Source organism: Lipotes vexillifer, unplaced genomic scaffold (assembly GCF_000442215.2).
Source record: "Lipotes vexillifer unplaced genomic scaffold, Lipotes_vexillifer_v1.1 scaffold61, whole genome shotgun sequence".
Taxonomy (NCBI): Eukaryota; Metazoa; Chordata; class Mammalia; order Artiodactyla; family Lipotidae; genus Lipotes; species Lipotes vexillifer.
Window position 1 is genome coordinate 2,324,885 of NW_006787051.1, and position 19,715 is coordinate 2,344,599.

General features: G+C 45.8%; 1 protein-coding gene across 4 annotated transcripts in view; it reads right to left on the reverse strand.

Annotated features, from left to right (window-relative positions):
* The window catches only part of DENND2B (DENN domain containing 2B), a 133,820-nt gene that overhangs the window by 41,047 nt on the left and 73,058 nt on the right, over positions 1 to 19,715 (reverse strand). For all 4 annotated transcript variants that reach the window (XM_007459847.1, XM_007459845.1, XM_007459844.1 and 1 more), the window contains one exon: positions 13,183 to 13,287. In XM_007459847.1, coding sequence (XP_007459909.1) covers positions 13,183 to 13,262 — 80 coding nt within the window. In that variant the 5' untranslated portion in view covers positions 13,263 to 13,287. The remainder of the gene's footprint in view (positions 1 to 13,182; positions 13,288 to 19,715) is intronic.

Consider the following 19,715-nt stretch of genomic DNA (forward strand, 5'->3'; position numbering starts at 1 on the left):
GGCCACGACCCCGCGTCCCCTGAGTCGGCAGGCGGACTCTCAACCACACTGCGCCACGGGAAGCCCCTCTGGTCTGTGTGATTCCAGCATGCTTCCGATGATTTCAGAAAGGATGATTCTGTAACCTCCCTCAGTTGTTCAAACGTGGAGAAATTCCCACAAGTTAAGACATTCTCTCAATGCCTAGTCTGCTTTAACTGAGGTTTAGTTTTTCTCCTCTCGTGAAGGATAAAACAGAGAAGAGACTGGTCCTTTCCTTTAAAGGTCCTGGTCTTCGGATCTTTGCTGATCTGAGGCCCAGAGCTGCAAGCGCTCCTCGCCCAGCCACCCCACACAGGCCAGGCCCAATGTGCTCCAGCAGCTCGGGGTGAAAAGCGCGCCTGCCTGTGCTGACCTGAAGCCCAGGCATCCACTGGTTCATCACAGAGAAGGCAATGTTCACTCACTCCACGATCATAGATTAAGGCCCTGCCCTCATGGGGCTCCAGAGGCTCACCTGAGGGTAGAACTCAAGGCATCTCTCTACATGTTTCTGATGCTACCTGTTATCAGGAATGTGACCATGGGCAAAGCCACACACTCCCCTTGAGCTGCCAGTTTCAATTCCTCAGAACGGTTCCAGCTGTATCACAGAGTTGTCGTAACGGGCACATGTGACTATGGATATGAAACGATGTCATACATTGTAACTCATTATTACTGTTAATTATTACTAGTAAGTTTTTCACCAGGTTATCTAGGCCAGTTGTTCTCAGTAGAGGGTAAGAACATCCCAGTTGCTGGGTTTAAGTTCCAGCACAGCCACTAACAAGTTACATGACTTTGAGCAAATAACTTTCTCTAATCCTCAGTTTCCTTATCTGTAAAATGGAGGTTAAAAGGACACATATCTCAGAGGACTGTTGTAAGGAATAGAGACAATACGCGTCAAGTGTTGCGCTCAGCGGCTCACACTAGTACTCAATCTTAGCTTAATAATTACTAATATTAACAAGGACCTGCCTAATCAGAATAATCACTTGGCAAACTTTTTAAAACAGTTTACCTCTGTCCTTGGATTCTAAATATTTGGGGTGCGAGGGGAAAGGAGTACATTAAATATGGCCATAAATTCTTTGCAGCTCATGCTATCAAAAGGTTGAGTCTATTCTTCTGCCCCTTGAATCTAGGCTGACCTTGTGATTTGCTTTGATGAATAGAATATGGTGGAAAATAAGTTGTCTCAGTTCCAAACTTGAGGCCTCAAGAAGCCTTGCAGTTTCCGCTTCATGCGCTTGGAACGCTGCCCTGAGACTGTCACGTAAGAAAGCCAGTCTAGTGTTTCAGAGGAAGAGAGGCCATGCGCAGCATCACTGAGGTCCCTCAGCCGACAGCCAGCCACCACATGGGCCTGACACATGGTGAGGTCATCTTGGACCCAACTGAACCAGTTACATGAGAAGCCAGTAGAGGAACTTCCCAGTGAACGCATAGAAACACGAGAAATCATAGATTGTTCTAGCTCACTAAGTCTTAGGGTGGTTTGCTACAATGCAATAGTAAAATGTTGTTGTGGGAAAGGCACTGTGTGTAACTGGCCCTCCCCACCCCAGTGCAGGACCAGGGCCCTGGGCCTTCCATCCCCGTGCCTCTCTCTTCCTCCACTTTCCTACAGACCAGCTGCCAAGGTCTGAACGTTTGGACTGCGTCCCTCCCCCCCCCCCCCTCCCCCTTGGCAACAAGCCCCCCCCCCCCCCCTTGCCCTACTAGAGGCTCTGGCACTCTCTTTGGGAGTCTCCTCTGAACACTCCCTAGAAATGAAGCTAGTCCTGCAATCCCAAGAGTCAGTGTTTGCTCCCAGGCTGAGGGAGGGCTCAGGAGAATCCGTTACCTAGAGAACAGGGAGGCTTAAGGAGGAACACACTGGGGGCTAGCAGTCAGGATGCGTGTGTCCTTGTGACAGTGAGTTTACACAACAGGTGGCACCTCCTTGGCATGGATGGGAGAGGGTGCTCACTCTTGGGCTTCAGTTTCACTCTCTAGTTGTTTCCCAGTCCCTCAAACTGAGGTCGGAAGTGAAAGCAATTCTCCCCGGTTGGACAAGGAAAGACTGCGGCCAAGAGAATGACAGTGCTGGGGCCCGGGCTGCCTTAGGAAGCCAAGCACCTGAGCAAAGCCTTCTTTTGGGTCTGGTCTCCCATTCTGCCACTGACTGTCTCCAGCTTCACTTCTTCAGGGCTCTTGGACAGCTCCTTGCCACCCTTCCCTGACCCCTGAACAAGGGAACAAAGGAAGCCACCTACTCCCCAGGCCACAGTGTGCTAACTGTACCAGGCTTAAGACACACCTTGGTTCTCCATCCATTCAACCAGTATTTACTGAGCACCAACTATATACCAGGTACCATTTTAGGCATTAAGGACTGGCAGAGACTAAAAATAGACAGTCTCTCTCTATAGGTTACATTCTTTTTTTTTTTTTAATTTATTACTATTTATTTATTTATTGGCTGCATTGGGCCTTCGTTGCTGCACGCAGGCTTTCTCTAGTTGTGGAAAGCAGGGGCTACTCTTTGTCGCAGCGCGTGGGCTTCTCATTGTGGTGGCTTCTCTTGTTGCGGAGCACGGGCTCTAGGCGCATGCGCGGGCTTCAGTAGTTGCAGCGCGCGGGCTCAGTAGTTGTGACGCGTGGGCTCTAGAGCACAGGCTCAGTAGTTGTGGCACACAGGCTTAGTTGTTTCGCAGCATGTGGGATCTTCCCAGGCCAGGGATTGAACCCATGTCCCCTGCATTGGCAGGCGGATTCTTAACCACTGCACCACCAGGGAAGCCCCTCTACAGGTTACATTCTGGTGGAGGGAGACGGTATGGCTTTAGTTGTCTCAAGTGAACAGACAATAAAGAAACCAAACCTGTGAGATGGTTGTGGGGCCAGCGAAGAAGAATAAAGCAGGGTAAAGGCGTAGAGCTTAACAGTGAAGCAGATCGGGGAGACCCCTCTGCCAGGGAACATGGGAACAGAACCTTGAGGAAGTAAAGCAATGTGCATATCCAGGGCGGGGGGGCGGGGGGCAGCGGGAATGTTCCAGACAAGAGCAGCAGTAGGGCAGAGGCTTGAGGCAACTGCAAACTTACTGTACTCTGGGGGCAACAAAGGGGCCAGTGTGGCCAGCGTGGAGTAAGAAGAGGAGGAGTGGGCTGGAGATCAGTCAGAGGCACCAGAGAATCCCAGGGACCAACAACGAGGCTTGGGCTCTTACTCTGAGAGAGAAAGGAAGCTCTTGAAGGGATACGAGCAGAAGAATGACATGCTCTGACTCCATATGAGAGAATGAAGCGTAGGGATGCAGGGGTGGCCACAGGGAGATTACTTAAAGGCTACTATAGCAATCCAGGCAAGAGGTTACAACCGCTTGGATTAGAATGGCAGATCTATCAACATCTATCTTGAGGGCTGTGCCAATCAGAGCTGCTGACGAAGTGGATGAGAGGTATGAGAGACAAAGGGAAGTCAAGGATGAATCACAGTTTCTGGCCTGAGCACCTGGTAGAAAGGAGTCAGGGTTACAGCTTTCCATTTCGGATTCATCAGTAGTATATAGATATTATGTAAAACTATATGGCTAGATGAACCATCAAGGGAGTCAGCCTACCTAGAGAAGTCCAAGGGTTGAACCCTGGGGCACTCCAGCATTTCCGGCTCACGTAGAGGAGGAACAACTAGCAAAGGAAACTGACTGGAAGAGCACGTAGTGAGGAAGGAAGGAAACCACGAGGAGGGATATCCTGAGACCTTCGAGAAATAGGGAGTGATCAGCTGAGCCAGATCTGCTAACAACTGAGCAAGGGGAAGACTGCGGAGTGACCCCTAGATTTAGGTAGCCACTGTGACCTTGAAACGAGAGGTTCTGGTGGCAAGGTAGGGAGGGAAGCCTGACTGGAAGGAATTCAAGAAATGGAAGAGAGAAAGTGGAGATAAAGAGCTCGGACAGCTCTTTCAAAGGGTTTCCCTAAAGGGGGAACAAGGCAACGAGGTGGCAGTTCGAGGGGAATGTGGGGTGCAGAGCGTTTTGTTGGTGGGTTTGAGCTCAGAGTTATTACGGCATGCTTAAATGATGACTGGAATAATCCAGTAGAGAGGGGAAAAGCCATTAATGCAGGACAAGAGTATAAGTGCAGGCAGTGAGCAAAGTGAGCAGGCAGTGAAGGGCTGGGGACCCAATGCCCATCTACAAGGGGGACCTTAGACTGAAGAACCCCATTTGCTCTCATTCCCATGTACCCAGGCTGAGTGTTTTCTCACACAATCTCATTCCTATGCTGCTTTATGCTTCCTTCACCGCGGCTTTGACTCCTGCATGTATTTCCAATTCATTCCACAGAGGGAAGAAAAGATCCAGAGATGTTCTTTCTTCCTGTCCTTCAAGCATCTGGATCCAGCTTCCTCCCTGACCTCAATGATCTACTCAATGCCTAAGTCCTACCAATTCTACGTCCTTCATATCTCTCAGATCTGCCCCTCCTGCGCCATTCCCACTGCTACTGCTGCTGCCTTGATTCAGATCTTATCTGCCGGGACCATTCACACAAGCTCTCAACTTCTCTCTCTGCCTTCGGTCTTAACCCAGTTCCAAGTCCATCCTCTCGTCTCCTGACATCTTTCAAAAATACAAAACTCATCATGCTTCAAACTCCCCACTATATACAGAATGAAATGCAAATTCATTGGCATGGATCACAAGGCCCCCATGATATGGTCCCTATTTTTCCTTTATCATTTCATATTGTCTTTTCCTCCAAACAAATCTGCATCCCACTCCTAGCCACATCAAACTCCTTGCTTTTCACAACTTTAGGCCTTCACGCATTCAATATTTCCTTTGCCTGCGGTGCTGCCTTGTGTCCACTTACATGTCTCTGTAACTCCTCTATGGAATCTCTCTTCACCCTACCCCCTCACCCAGGTGGAGATGCCTGACTTTTGATGCCTCCACTGTGCCTGGAAAATTTTTCCTCACCTGCCTCCCTTACTAGACTATGAGTGTAATACTTGAAGGTGGTGACAGGGTCTTACTAATCTTGATATAACCTGCTCTTTGTACTACATCTAGAATTTAGTAGGAATTCATGTATTTGTGCTGAGTGACTAAATGAATGAATACAAAAATAAATGAAAAATAAATAAATGATTAAAACCTAGGTCTCCTTATTACTCCTCAGGGCATTGTTTACAGACTTCATTGCCTCTCTCTTTGTGCCATATGACCTGAAGAACAACACAGAAAGGTACACAAAGCACTTAGTGCAGCCCAGCATGGCTGTCATTCCCTAAAGCCCTCTCTCATAAGGCAAAAATCGTACCCTAGACCAAGAGTCTAGAGACCTGGGTTCTGCTCTGGTCCTGGTTCCATCACTTCCTGGATGGGCTCATAAGCAAAGTCACCTGAATTCTCTGAGCCTCAGGTTCTTTTGTTTTTTCGTTTTTAAAGAATGGTTAAATACATGTATGTACGTATGTATGTACATATGTACGCATTTATTTTTGACCACACCACGTGGCTTGTGGGATCTTAGTTCCCTGACCAGGGATCAAACCCATACCCACTGCCTTGGAAACATGGAGTCTTAACGACTGGACCGCCAGGGAAGTTCCCTCAGGTTCTTTATCTACAAAACAGGAGGAAAACACTTGCTCTGAGTATCCTCACATACTAGCTGTGTGACTAAAATTATGTAAATTTTAAAGGTGTTTGAACACCATTAAAAGTTCCATGAAGACAGAAGAAATATAAAAGAAAAGTAAATACACAGCAGCTAAGACACTTAATATGCTGCTCTTATCACCTCTTTATTGCTCTTTATTCTAAAATCTCAGAGCTTGCCCCTGGGGAGGCAGACACCGTGAAACTGGGCCCTCGTGCCACCACCTTGTCAGCAGGCAGCCAGCTCTGCTCCTCAGCAAAGGCGTGGATGCCAATGCTGCAGCACATGACTGGCCAAATCCAACCTTTACAAGAGAGGGAGTAAGATAAACAGATAGGAGGAGAAAGAGAGAAAGGGGGCGGGGGAGAATGCAAAGGAAATTTAACAGAGCAGCATAAGCACACACACACACATGCACACACACACGCACACACATGCACACACACAGAGACAAATGTATAAGACAAGTGAGTAGGACAGAAAGGGCATGAACTAAGGTAGAATGAAAACAAACTTAAAGAGAGGGCAACGTGTATGTGCACATGCACGTGCACATGTACAGACAGAAAGTGAGAGTTAAAGTGCAAAATACTTGCCCTTCCCTCCAGTACTGTTTCACAAGAATACAACCTAACCCTTGGGTTAGTGACCTGGGCCATCCTCCAGTAACATAGCAGGAAGCATTCATGCCAAGGGACACCCCATATATTGCCAAGGTCACCTAGGGACTTTTTGGGAGGGAAGGCTGTCTTTAGTCCTTGATGACAAGACAGTTCTGAGCTCAGCATGCTCTGGCCACAGAGCTCCTGAAGTGTCAGTATCAGGAAGCAAACCAAATTGGGGCTAGTTGGAGAAGGCCCCTGGGAGTCCAGGAAACAGCCCCAGAGGCACCAAGATGGACTGTGGGATCCATGAAGTGAGCCTGTCTACAGATTAAGGTTACACAGGGCCCAGCTTCCAACATGCCTAGTCCCTACTGAGTAGGTGTCTAACCTGCTTCCAAATGAAACTGCCTGGGAGTTGGCCAACCACCACCCCAGGGCTGCTCAACTAAAGCGGGTCCTGGTGGCTCAGTGGGCAGCAGCATCCTCCCATCACTATGTGACCGCCCCAACTCTGGAGATGGCATGCTCACTGCACTCCCCCAAGGCCATATTCTGAGGCACCCAGAAGGAGAAAAGGGAGGAAGTCTGCCTGAGTCCTATCAGCAAGTCCCACAAGTTTGTTCCCCAGGCCAGAGCAGGGGCTCAGTTCAGTAACGGACATCCCACTCTGGGACAAAAGTCAAAAAGTCAAGAAGAGGGTGACACTCACAACTTGACCGTCTTGCTCCCAAATGGCTGGAAGCCCTCAGTAGGGTCCAGGACAGCCTCATCCTCCAAGTGGGGCTACATCTGGACCACTACCTACAGAGACTCAAAGTCAATCACACCTTGTCAGGGTAAGTAGAACAGTAGCTAGGGTCACAGCAGAAACTGAGTCACCTTGTCACCTCCAGAAAGCACATCTACCTGCCTGTCGTCTAGCTGATTTCTAGGGAAGCACAAGGAGAATTGGTGAGCTCTCCTCTGGGAAGGAACCCCAAGTCCTCTAGGAAGTAATGGCAATGAACATAAAGAGAGCATTTATAAGATAGATGCCTTCTCTGAGACAGGTAAAAAAACGATGCCTTATGGGAACGTCCCCAATGCCCTAGGTCCAGCAAAAATGGAACTGCTGTATAAAGCAGAACCAGGCACTACGCAAAGCCAAGAGGGAGAGAAAGGCAGTTGCAGGAAACCGTGCTAAAGACATCTGTGATGGTTTCAAAACGTGGTCCCCAAATTCTCTGACATGCCTGCTGTCAACATGACCGCTTCTCTTGAATCTGGGCTCTGTGACTGCTTGACCAATAGAATATGGTAGAACTGAATCTGTCCTACTTTTCAGGCCCAGGCCTCAGGAAACCAACAGCTTCTACTTCCTGTCTCTCAGGCTGTGAGAGCCCAGGCCATATGGAGAGGGTAGGTGTTCTGATGGACAGTCTCAGCTGGGGTCCCAGCAACAGCCAGCATCAACCCCCAGACATGTGAGGTAAGACGCCTCCAGGAAACACCAGCCCCTAGCCACTGAGTCACCCTAAGCCTTGAAGTCTTTCCAGCTGAGGTCCCAGACATCATGAGCAGGGAGCAGCCATCCCTGTGGTCTCTGTCTGAAATCCTAAACTACAGAGTCTGTGAGCAGAATCGAATGGTTGTTTGACACTATAAAATTTGGGGTAGTTTTATAACAGTAGATACCTGACACAGATTTGGGTACCTAGAAGTGGAATGCTATTGACACAAAATCCTAAAACATTGACCGTGGGACTGGGTGATGGTTGTTGGGGGTGCTTAAGGCAAAAATAAGGAAAACGTTAGAAGCTAGAGGAAAGGGGACCCTCATAATGTTGAAAAGTTTGGCAACTCTGTCACCTGTGGTAACATGGAAAATAGGAGGTATATCTAATATATTAGATGAACTATAGCCAAAGACATTTCCAGGCAGAGTGCCAAAGGTGCCGTCTCACTCCTCGCTGTCTCTAGTGAAAGGAAAAAGAGACAAGCCAAACAGGGAACTGTTTTCAAACAAAATTTAAAGGAAACATAAATGAGAAAGGGCTTTCTGAGTTAGAAAATAAAACTTGTTTCAGTCTCTGTCTCTCTAGACAAGAAAAAATTCTCAAATTAAAAACTGGTTTCCAGGGCTTCCCTGGTGGCGCAGTGGTTGAGAGTCCGCCTGCCGATGCAGGGGACACGGGTTCGTGCCCCGGTCCGAGAGGATCCCACATGCCGCGGAGCAGCTGGGCCCGTGAGCCATGGCCGCTGAGCCTGCGTGTCCAGAGCCTCTGGTCCACAATGGGAGAGGCCACAATAGTGATAGGCCTGCATACCGGGAAAAAAAAAAAAAAAAAATGGCTTCCAGATTGTGGTGACAGTTACACTCCGTGGGTGTGTGTATGTGTGTATATGAACTCATCAAATTGAAAACTTTATTCTTTTGGTTTTTTGTTTTGTTTTGTTTTGTTTTGTTTTAACATCTTTATTGGAGTATAACTGCTTTACAATGGTGTGTTAGTTTCAAACTGAAAACTTTAAATTGCGTTTATGGTACTTTAATTATCCCTCAATAAATCTTTTTAAAAAAATCTAGAGTGGGACTGAAAGATCCTTTGCCAAGACCTAAGAAAGATTTAAAGTACTGCCTCACAGAATCTTACACACAGACAGACAAAAGGCCTTCTAAGGATCTTAAGGGTGAGCCCTGAAGATCCTCTGTAAATAATAAGGCCTCTAAGACTCTTAACAACCAGTGTCCCATAGCAATCTCACAGGGAAAAATCCACTTATCCACCTTCTGAGGTACTACAAGTGCCATGTGGAGGCTCTAAACCAAGGGTTCTAAGAGTGAATACAGAGAGGGGACGAGAATCCTTCCTAGCTGAGTGGTCAAGGAAAGGACTGGGAGGGAAGTAACATCTGCATCCAGACTGGCAGAAATGTAAGGTTCACATCAGAGAGCAGTGCAAGATTAAGATAGAAAGAAACACCAGGGCTTTTTATGAAAGCCTTACAAAGCAAGCCAAGTTTGACTGTATCATAGATGACAGTAGTTTTTGAGCAGGGAAATCCCAGTTGTGTTTACAGGGAGGCGAATGTAGAGGTACAATAAAATAACAGAAGGAACAGGAGAGCTAGGCTTGCGTTCTTCCCCCCGTTAGCTTTGTATCCTTGGGGAGTGCCTCCTCTTCTCTGTGTCTGTTAGCCAAACTGTCAAACAAGTGGGTGAGACCGAAGGAGCTCTAAGGTTCCTCTTCAGCTCTGCCTTTCTCAGAGTCTAGGGACTGAATGGAAAGGGAATCCAAAGTTAACAAGACCTATCATGGAAGATACTATAAAGAGTCAAATAGTACAAGAAGCCTATGCTCTAAGAGGCTGATCTCCCAGCCGTCTAGACAACTGGTCAACAAACAGTCTTCTAGGTACCAGGCACTGTTCCAGGCTCAGAGGAGACAGAAAGCAGTCAAAGTCCTTGACCCCAAGAAGTCTACACTTTCACAGGCACCCAAGTTTCCCACACATACATCCAGAGGTAAGGTTTCCAAAACACAATACAGACAGCCTATATTTTCAAGTCACAATGATCCAGATGCTGGAGTTTCACAGTGACGAAGCTGTTGAGGAAATAAGCAGGCACGACAAGTCTTCTGAGAACAGACCCTGCTGCCTGCCAAGTCTCACAGTACAAGTGAAATCTCCTGAGAGCAACAAGTGGCAAAGTTTACCCCATCTAGATGGCCGAACTAGCTCGCAACATAGCACTTTCTTAGCAACCACGGTTTTTCGTTGCTGCATGCGGGCTTTCTCTAGTTGCGGTGAGCGGGGGGCTACTCTTGGTCGAGGTGTGCGGGCTTCTCATTGTGGTGGCTTCTCTTGTAGCGGAGCACGGGCTCTAGGTGCGCGGGCTTCAGTAGTTGTGGCACACGGGCTTCAGTAGTTGTGGCTCGCGGGCTCTAGAGCACAGGCTCAGTAGTTGTGGCGCACGGTCTTAGTTGCTTTGCGGCATGTGGAATCTTCCCAGATCAGGGCTCGAACCTGTGTCCCCTGTGTTGGCAGGTGGATTCTTAACCACTGCGCCACCAGGGAAGCCCAGCGTGACCATTCCTTAGCAAGCAAGTCACTAAGCTGCTTCTAGTCCCACCCAGGTCGTCAACAGCAACATCATGAAGCCTGACCTCTGGAATTCAGAGGAGCTTTGAGAATCTCACCTCCCACCCCCAGAAATGGATGCAGCCAAATCTAACGAGCTGGAGTGGGAACAGCCTGTGGGGAGGCGAAGCAGCTAAGGGTGGAGCAACGTGCCCCTTTGTCCTCACTAACAAAGAGAAAGGGAAGCCTGCTCCAGGAGACCAAAGCATAGCAAAGAACAAAACTTGGGTGGTAAAACGAGAGGTTCAGATTTCCTCCTCCTGAATATCCTGCCAAATCAAGAATGGGCTATAAAGGAAAAGGAAGAGAATAAACTAGCAAAACACTCCTAAGAACCTAATAATGGAATGGAATCTAGGATCTTTACCCCAAACTAGCTTAGTGGTGGCACCAGGTGAAGTCTTATCCAAATTAAGGATATGGCCTTGCAAATACGTATCTTGGCAGTTCCACAGGGTCCCATTTGCCAGTCCCCACCAGTTTTCCATGCCCCAAAGTACCCCTGCCCCCAAAGCTAGATACAAATGCCTCTCAGTATCATCGGCTTCCTCTGCCTCCATGTGGATGTTGTGGACAGAGGTCCCCAAAGCAGCCAGGGTTCAAAGGCCCAGCTTTCCAAGGCCCTAGCACCCCTGCACTCCCCAACCAAAGTTCCGGTCACACCTGGGAGTCTTTTCTCACTGGAACTCCTGGGCTGGCAATGATTAAAGGGCCCCAGATCACGGGCAAATGTCTATCGGAAGGTCAGACTAAGAAATCTGGGTGCCAAGGTCATCAATCCAAACGGTAGAAGCCTTGAAAAAAGAGAATGGATCATCCCCCTCTTTTTCCCCTTTTTGTTTTTCAAAATTGTCATCTGCTGGTTTCTCTGTCCACCAAAGAGCCTAGCACCTAGGAGGAGAGCCCTCAGAGTTCACTGACAACTTCCTAAGAACAGTCCCAGATTTGGCTGAGGGTGAAAGCAGCCAGAGAAACCACCAGATGACAATTTTGAAATAATAACAACTACAGTCCAGCAGTAGCCTCTGAGAGAAGGCTGTAGCTAGCCACAGAGGCCTGTGACTCCATGCCAAAAGCCCAGGAAAGGAGGGAGGGAAGCAGAAAGGTGGCAGGAAGGAAGGGAAGTGAAGACTTAGAAGGGAAAAATGCCTTTTTTTAGGCACATCAGAGGCTCAGATATTTACAAATACCATCCGTCATGTTATGATGGCAAGCAGGCTGGGAAGCTAAAGGAAGAGCAATTTCTAAAAATGTTTAAAACATGTAGGTATATACTCCAAATAGAAACTAGGGTGCCTGTCAGCAGTTCTGATTCTGCTTTGTGACTTTATGTAAACACTGCATCTCCCATCCCGGTCCCCACAAAGCAGAAATTAGAAGAAAAAAAGAATACTTGAAGGAGCTGAGGGCTGCTGGGTACAGTAATTTCTAATTCAGGTTCTAAATATACTATTTCTTTTAATTTAAGAATAAAATGGTAAAATCACACACAATGCTTATTTCACCCACACAGTCTCATATAAAAAAGTTGGGAACCTTAATTCCCTGTCTGTATCTGCCAACTCAGAGTCAGACTGCAGAGTAAGAAATGCCACCAGACTGTGGGGGTGGCGGGGGCGGGGGGAGCCCAGCAAAGTGGTTCCTGAGAAGTAGATAATGGGAGACAAAGCCTCTGAGATCTAGACCTGTTTCTGCCTTGGCCACCGACACGCCCTGGGAGAGGTCAGTTTTTCTATCTGCTTTACCCAAGAGGTTGTTGGTGCCGGCCATCCTCAGCCTCACCCAGTTCAGGGAAGCAAGTATGCAGGCAACTCTAGTCCCGGTTAGACGGGGCGCGTGTGCAGGGGGTGTTCTTACTGGTCTTGCTGCCGCAGAGTAGATATTCAATTTGTTTGTCTAAGCCCCAAGCTCTTATGTACCTAACAAGTCAGAATCTACCAATTTCTGTTCGGTTGGCACAGTCAATCCAGACCATTTCCACTGGGACCAAACTCTGCACGTATGGTGTACAGAATTCCTCTTGCCTCATTCACGCCAGTCACTCCCCAGGGGCCACATCCTATGCCCCATTCTACCAACCATACCTGGATATTAGCTCTGAGTGAACCAAACATCTGCCACTACCTCTGGCCAGACCTGAGTGTGTGCCACACTCCACTGGACTCAGCCTGGTAATGCACAGCCCAGACCTCCAGGAAGGAACTAGCCCGATCCCAGTGTAAGATGAGCATCCTTCTCATCACTATCCATTCTAGCGGCTGCGGTTCCAAAGGCCAAATATGCCCAACTGAGATTCAGCAGAAGGGGCTATGAAAGGTACGTGGCTTTAATAAAAGAGGTTCTTCTAGGACATCAGCATCCAGCCTTGGCCAAGACCTGAGAAGCCCTGGTGAGCTATCTGCCAGCTCTGGAAGCTTCTACCCCATCACCGGGAGGAAGCTAACATTTACTGAGTGGCTTTTTACCAGGCACTATGCTAAGCACTGACATATATTATCTCATTTAATCCTCACAGAAACTCTGTGAGATAAGTACTACTATTATTTTACTGATGAGTAACCAAAATGTTAGAGGGCATAAGAAAATGCCCTGAGATCTCACTATTTGGTAAGTAGTTAAAGTTTGGCCCAGATTATGCACCTCTATGACTGTCAGAATCATGATGATAATCATTGACATTCGGCAGGCATCCTATCCAGGACACAGGTCACTATGTGTCCTTTGATGCTACCCTCCAGTGAGCCCCATTCCCTCAGCAGTGCTCCCCGACTCACCTGCTCAGGGTCCCTCGGGGGGCCTTAGTGCCTCCAGCTCCGTGGGTGATACTGGAATTCTTGTTGGCAGTCATGGTCATTTCTGCTCTCTGCAAACACAGAGCCCTGCAAAGAAGACAAGACCTATAAGCCAAGTTTCCATGGGCAGCGAAAAGCACCTCAAACATTTCCAGATGACCTCCAAAACTGCCAACAGGGTTTCTGTGGTGGTGAGCAGGAACCACTTTCCCACATATATTTAATTTCATGTGTTACAGATTAAGAGCCTCAAGGGATCCCTGATCTGGGTTGGGGAAGAGTCTGTGAGCTAACAGATAACTTATCACTTCACAGAAAATGATTTTAAAAACCCCATTTCCATCCTGCTTCTTCTCATTTCTTAAGTTAGAGTTTCCCAAACTTCTGGCATGCCATACAGCCTTTATGAATTTTACCATATTTGCATACCTCCTGAACAATCATTATTTATTCAATGTTTTCTTTAATCAACTTGAAACTGACTTACTTTTCTTTAAATATTTAATCTTGTTCTAAACAATTAATCACTGACAAATATATTTACTGAGTGAGTACCCATGTCCTAGGCACTGCCATCCAGCAAAGAATGAAACAAAGTCTCTGCTCTCATGCAGCTTACATCCTAGCGGAGGCAAACAGACAATAAGCAGGCACAAGTCATGTGTGTGATACGTAAGTGTACATTTGTGTATAATATGTATAGTGATAAGTGGTAGGAAGAAAATATGAAGCAAGGGAGAGGGAGAGTGAAGATTTGTTTTTTAAAATAGGATGTTCAGGGAAGAACATCCTGATAAAGTGACATCTGAGCCAGAAACCACAGTTATGACTTATCATATTTTTAACACCCATTAAAATAAAATTAATATACTTTAAGGTATTTAAGTAGTTACAAAGTGAAAAATGTCTGTACATGTACCATATACAGTTAGCTAATAATAGCAACATTATTTTATCCTAAAATAATAAAAGGAAGAAAAATGTTAAAACTTAAGCGTACATCCAGACTGGAAATTGTCTCCTATTTGCAAGATGGTATGATCCTCCACATAGAAAATCATAACAATTCCACTAAAACACTCTTAAACTAACGTATAAAGTCAATCAAGTCTGCAGGATACAAAGTAATATTTTAAAAATCAATTTTCTTTCTACTATACTAGCAATGAACAATCTGAAAATGAAATTTAAAAAATTCCATTAATAATAGCGGCAAAAAGAATAAAATACTTAGGAATAAACTTAACAAAAGAAGTGCAAGACTTATGCACTCCAAACTACAAAACATCACTGAAAGAAATTAAAGAAGACATAAATAAATAGAAAGGCATCCCATGTTCATGATCGGAAAACTCCAAGTTGTTAAGATGGCAATATTCCCCGAATTGATCTACAGACTGAACAGAATACTCATCAACTGCAGAAATTGACAAGCTGATCCTAAAATTTTGTGGCAGTGCAAGGGACCCAGAGCAGTCAAAACCATCTTGAAAAAGAAGAATAAAGTTGGAGGACTCGCACTCACCAATTTCAAAGCATACTACAAAGCCATGGTAATCAAGACAGTGTGCACAGACGTAAGAACAGAAATAGAAATCAACAGAATAGAATTGAGAGTTGAGAAATAAACCCATACATTTACAGTCAATTGATTTTCAACAAGGATGCTAAGACAATTCAAGAGGGAAAGAAGAGTCTTTTTTTTTTTTTTTTTTTTTTTGCCTCTCCTGTTGCGGAGCACAGGCTCTGGACGCGCAGGCTCAGCGGCCATGGCTCACGGGCCCAGCTGCGCTGCGGCATGTGGGATCTTCCCGGACCAGGGCACGAACCCGTGTCCCCTGCACTGGCAGGCGGACTCTCAACCACTGCGCCACCAGCGAAGCCCAGAAGAGTCTTTTTAACAATATTCAGACAACTGGACATTCATATACAAAAGAATAAAGTAGGACTCTTACCCTTATACTATACAAAAAAAAGTAAAAATGGATTATAGACCTAAATTTAAGAGTTAAAATGACAAAAGCAAAGCCTGGAATACAACATAGAGGTAAATCTTTGTAACACCAGATTAGGCAATAGTTTCTTAGATATGACACAAGCAACAAAAGAAAAAAGATATAAACTGTATTATACTAAATAAAAAACTTTTGTGCTGTGAAAAATACCACAAGAAAGTAAAAAGACTCCCACAGAATGGGAGAATTATTTGCAAATCATATATATCTGCTAAGCAACTTGTATCTAGAATATATAAAGAACTCTTCCAACTCCATAATAAAAAGACACATAATCCAATTTAAAAGTAGACAAACAGAAACTAACACACCATTGTAAAGCAATTATACTCCAATAAAGATGTAAAAAAAAAAAAAAAGTAGACAAAGAATTTAAACAGCCATTTCTCCAAAGATATAAAATTGGCTAAGAAGCACATGAAACAATGTTCAACATCACATTAGGGAAATACATTAGTCATTAGGGAAATACAAATCAAAACCACAGCGAGGTATTACTTCACACCACCAGGATGACTCTAATCAAAAAGATAAAAACAAGTGCTAGTGAGACTGTGGAGAAATGAAAACCTTCATTCACTGCTGGTGGAAATGTAAAATTGTGCAGCCACTTTGGAAAATGCTTTGGCAGTTCCTCAAAAAGGGATACACAGAGTTACCATAAGACCCAGCATGATTCACCCCTGGGTATACAGCCAGGAGAAATGAAAACATGTCCACACAAATACTCATACCAATGTTCATAATAGCCAAAAAGTGGAAACAACCCAAATGTCCATCAGTGGACGAATGCACTAACAAAGTGTGCTATATCCATAAAATGGAATATTATTCAGACATAAAAAGGAGACACTCCACAAGGTGGATGAACTCTTATGCCATTTTTATGAAATGTACAGAATAGGTAAATCTGCAGAGACAGAAAATAAATTAATGGTTGCTTAGGGTTGAGTTGAGGGTAGGAGAATGGGGAGTGACTGCAATGAGTATGGTTTTTCTTTTGGGGGAGTGAAAAAAAAAGTTCTGAAATTAGATAAACAGTGGTGATAGTTGCATAACTGTGAATATATTTAAAAAATGAATTGTACATATAACATAAGTGAATTTTATGGTATGTGAATTATATCTCAATTTAGATGTTAAAAAAAACTTTAAAAAAATTTTAAGTCCCTTGGAGAATGGATGTGAGAGACAACAATAATTCACAGTATCTCTAATGTGAATGTGCGCTCTATTCTGGGCCAACACCACCTTCACAGACGCTGAACACTTCAGAAACAATAGTTCTCTCACTCTGACTGGCATTCTCATCACATTGACCAAAATGAAGTATGTTTGGATGTGAAAGTTAAACATATTTACTTATGGCCACGAATGACCTTAATCCTGGAGGCCATCTTACTTATTATCTTGGTGCAAATAAGTGATTGGTTTCAATGATAAAAAAATAAGCCAGACCCTAATTCTTGATATCATTTATAATTCTTTCCTAATTTCAACATGAAATGCACTCTCTCTAATTTCCTTACCTTTATGCAATCTCTCAAGGTTGTCGTTTTGGTGATGGTAGTGGTGAGTGAAGTGGGAGCTGGAAGGGAGGAAGCAGCCCGCAGGTGCTAGCGATGGTGATAGCAATGAAACATCCCCCACGATGCTTTTAGAAAAAGAAAACAAACCCTGAGCCTCATTTTTATCCTTCATGAAAAGCCTTCCCGGGCTTCCCTGGTGGCGCAGTGGTTGAGAATCCGCCTGCCAATGCAGGGGACACGGGTTCGAGCCCTGGTCGAGGAAGATCCCACATGCCGCGGAGCAACTAAGCCCGTGAGCCACAACTACTGAGTCTGCGCTCTAGAGCCCACGAGCCACAACTACCGAGCCAGTGTGCTGCAATTACTGAAGCCTGCGTGCCTACAGCCTGTGCTCCACAACAAGAGAAGCCACCACAGTGAGAAGCTCGCGCACCGCAGCGAGGAGTAGCTCCCACTCGCCGCACGCAGAGAAAAGACCCAATGCAGCCAAAAATACAATAAATAAATTTAAAACAAAAACAAAGAAAAGCCTTCCCTACCTATTGAGGAAAAAATCTTTATAAACTTAAGTATATAGTATAATGTTAGTATGAGGAGAAGGAAGAAGGGGAGTCAATCCTGCCACCAGAACACCTGTGCACACCGGCTCTGGTGAGATATTCTTTACCTGCACCAGCCAAGGGCCAAGTTAAGTGCTTGGCGTATGGCTGTATGTGTTAAACAGAAAAGAAGGGAAAGGAGAGGCAGCCTCTGGAAGCTTTCCCAGACCAGTTCTCAGGGTCCTCAGGGAGCACAGTGCTACAAGGAATCAACTTGCTAAGCATCAGCTTTCAACTGTGCCCATGGTAACAACGGTCACAATAATCATCAGAACCCATCATAACAACACTGGACATGCTCTACCAGCTCCAGGGCAGGCCCTCAGGGAAAGGAGAGAAGATCTGTGGAAAGACCAGAAACTGAAATATATTAAAAGAACATGATGAAAAATATATTCTTTCCTTCCCTGAATTTCTGATCTAAAATGCTCTGAAACACAATCATATACTTGAATATGAGAACACAGAGCCAACTTAGTCAGAAGGAAGAATGTAGATAGCTGTGATACTTGCTTGGGCCAAGAAGAAAGATCCTGTGAAGATGCAACCAAGAGAGGAGTGGGTCAAAACTACCAGGCCCACGGCAATGAGCCTTGGTCACGCTTCTGCAAGAACACAGCTGCTATTCTCAGCAGCGGCCCAGGAGTTGAGGCATCTTGGGCAGGCACTGCCTAGAACCCCAGGAGAGCCTACTAAGTCAGAGATGCTTACTCACTGTGCTCCCTCCCACCTGCTCTCTCTAGCCAGGTCTACCAGGTTCAGGGAATAATCCAGCGGCCTGAGGAACTAAGGACCAGGCTAACCCTTTCCACGTGAAGCGCAGACTTGAGCACGCTGCATGGCAGAGGCTGCCTGGGGGGACGCTGCTTCTCCCAAGGCCCTAAGAGCCACCCCAGGCTCCCATCTGTGCTTTCAGCCTGATTCCTTGGCTAGTCTGGCTGCAAAGAGAGAGACACTCCCAAGGAAAAGAAATACCCGCTGGGAATAGAGCAGAGAAGCCAAGAGGATGAGAGGTGTTTTGCTAGCTCCCAGGCCCATCAACGGCAAAAATTACATGTTTGGAAAATGAAATTGTTCATTTAGCATCTACCACCGATCACGAATTGCTCAAAACCCCAGCTCTGACAAATTACAGGCAACTATCTGAAGAGTTACAACCCAGAGAAAGGAACATAATAAGGTACCATTAGAACTTCTCTACAAACTCTGCATCGAGACAGAGACAACAGCCCCAGGTTCTCAAGGTGCAGTGGGAAGAACACCCAACCTAGAGTCAGCCCAACCCTGCCTCTAGCAACTGCTGGCCAAGGGTCATCGTACACATGAGTTTTGAGGACTCAACGTTCTCGCTATACGAGTAATAATAATAACATGACCTACCTCACGTGACTATTATTCTGGCACACTGAAGCTTAATAAATCATTTTTCTTCCAGATCATGCTTCTCTAGGTATTTGGAAGACACCCTCTCCATTCCCAAGCTAGATTCATTTTTCAGACTCCCTGGCACTGCCGTCCAATCCATTTACTCTATGCTAGGCACTGTGCAAGGTACTAGGATATGAAAATGGACAGATACAGTCCCTGCCCTGGAAAAGCTAACTGTAAAGGGAGAAAAGTGAAGGAAAAAGTGGACTCTATGAAGGCCTTATAGAGAGGTGACATTTGAAAGTAAGCCTTCACCTATTTGTTACCCATGGTAAAGAGGACTTAAGAAAAAAAAAAAAAAGCAAAGGCACATTTATTATCAAAGGTGCTGCTAGATTCTTTATAAAATTATAATAGCTAAAGTTATAAGCATTTTAAAGGATTAAATCATTTAATCCTTGTGACAACCCTACGAAGTGGGTACTATTATTATTTACATGTTACCAAGGAAACCAAGGTACAGAGCAGTTAAATCGCTTGTCCCAAGTCACACAGCTAGAAAGTGGCAAGGCAGGAATTTGAGCCCAGGTGGCCTGCACCAGCGCCCCTGCAGCTCTGAGTCAGCACTCTGCATGGCCTCCAATCATCTTCCATTTCAGCTCTCACCATCCCATGACGTAGTGATAATACAGGCCCAATTTTCCAATCAGGAAATTGAGATTCAGAGAGATTAAATGAGTGGCCCAATATCACTCACCTAGTGAAGGAATAGGGCAGGACAGTGGACTCAGCTCTGACTCCACTGTCCACTTACTTTTCTTAACATTGATGGGGGTGCTTGTTAAAAATGCAGAGTCCCAAGTCCCACCTCCCCCTCTTTTTTTTTTTTCGGTACGTGGGCCTCTCACTGTTGTGGCCCTTCCCGTTGCGGAGCACAGGCTCCGGACGCGCAGGCTCAGCGGCCATGGCTCACGGGCCCAGCCGCTCCGCGGCATGTGGGATCC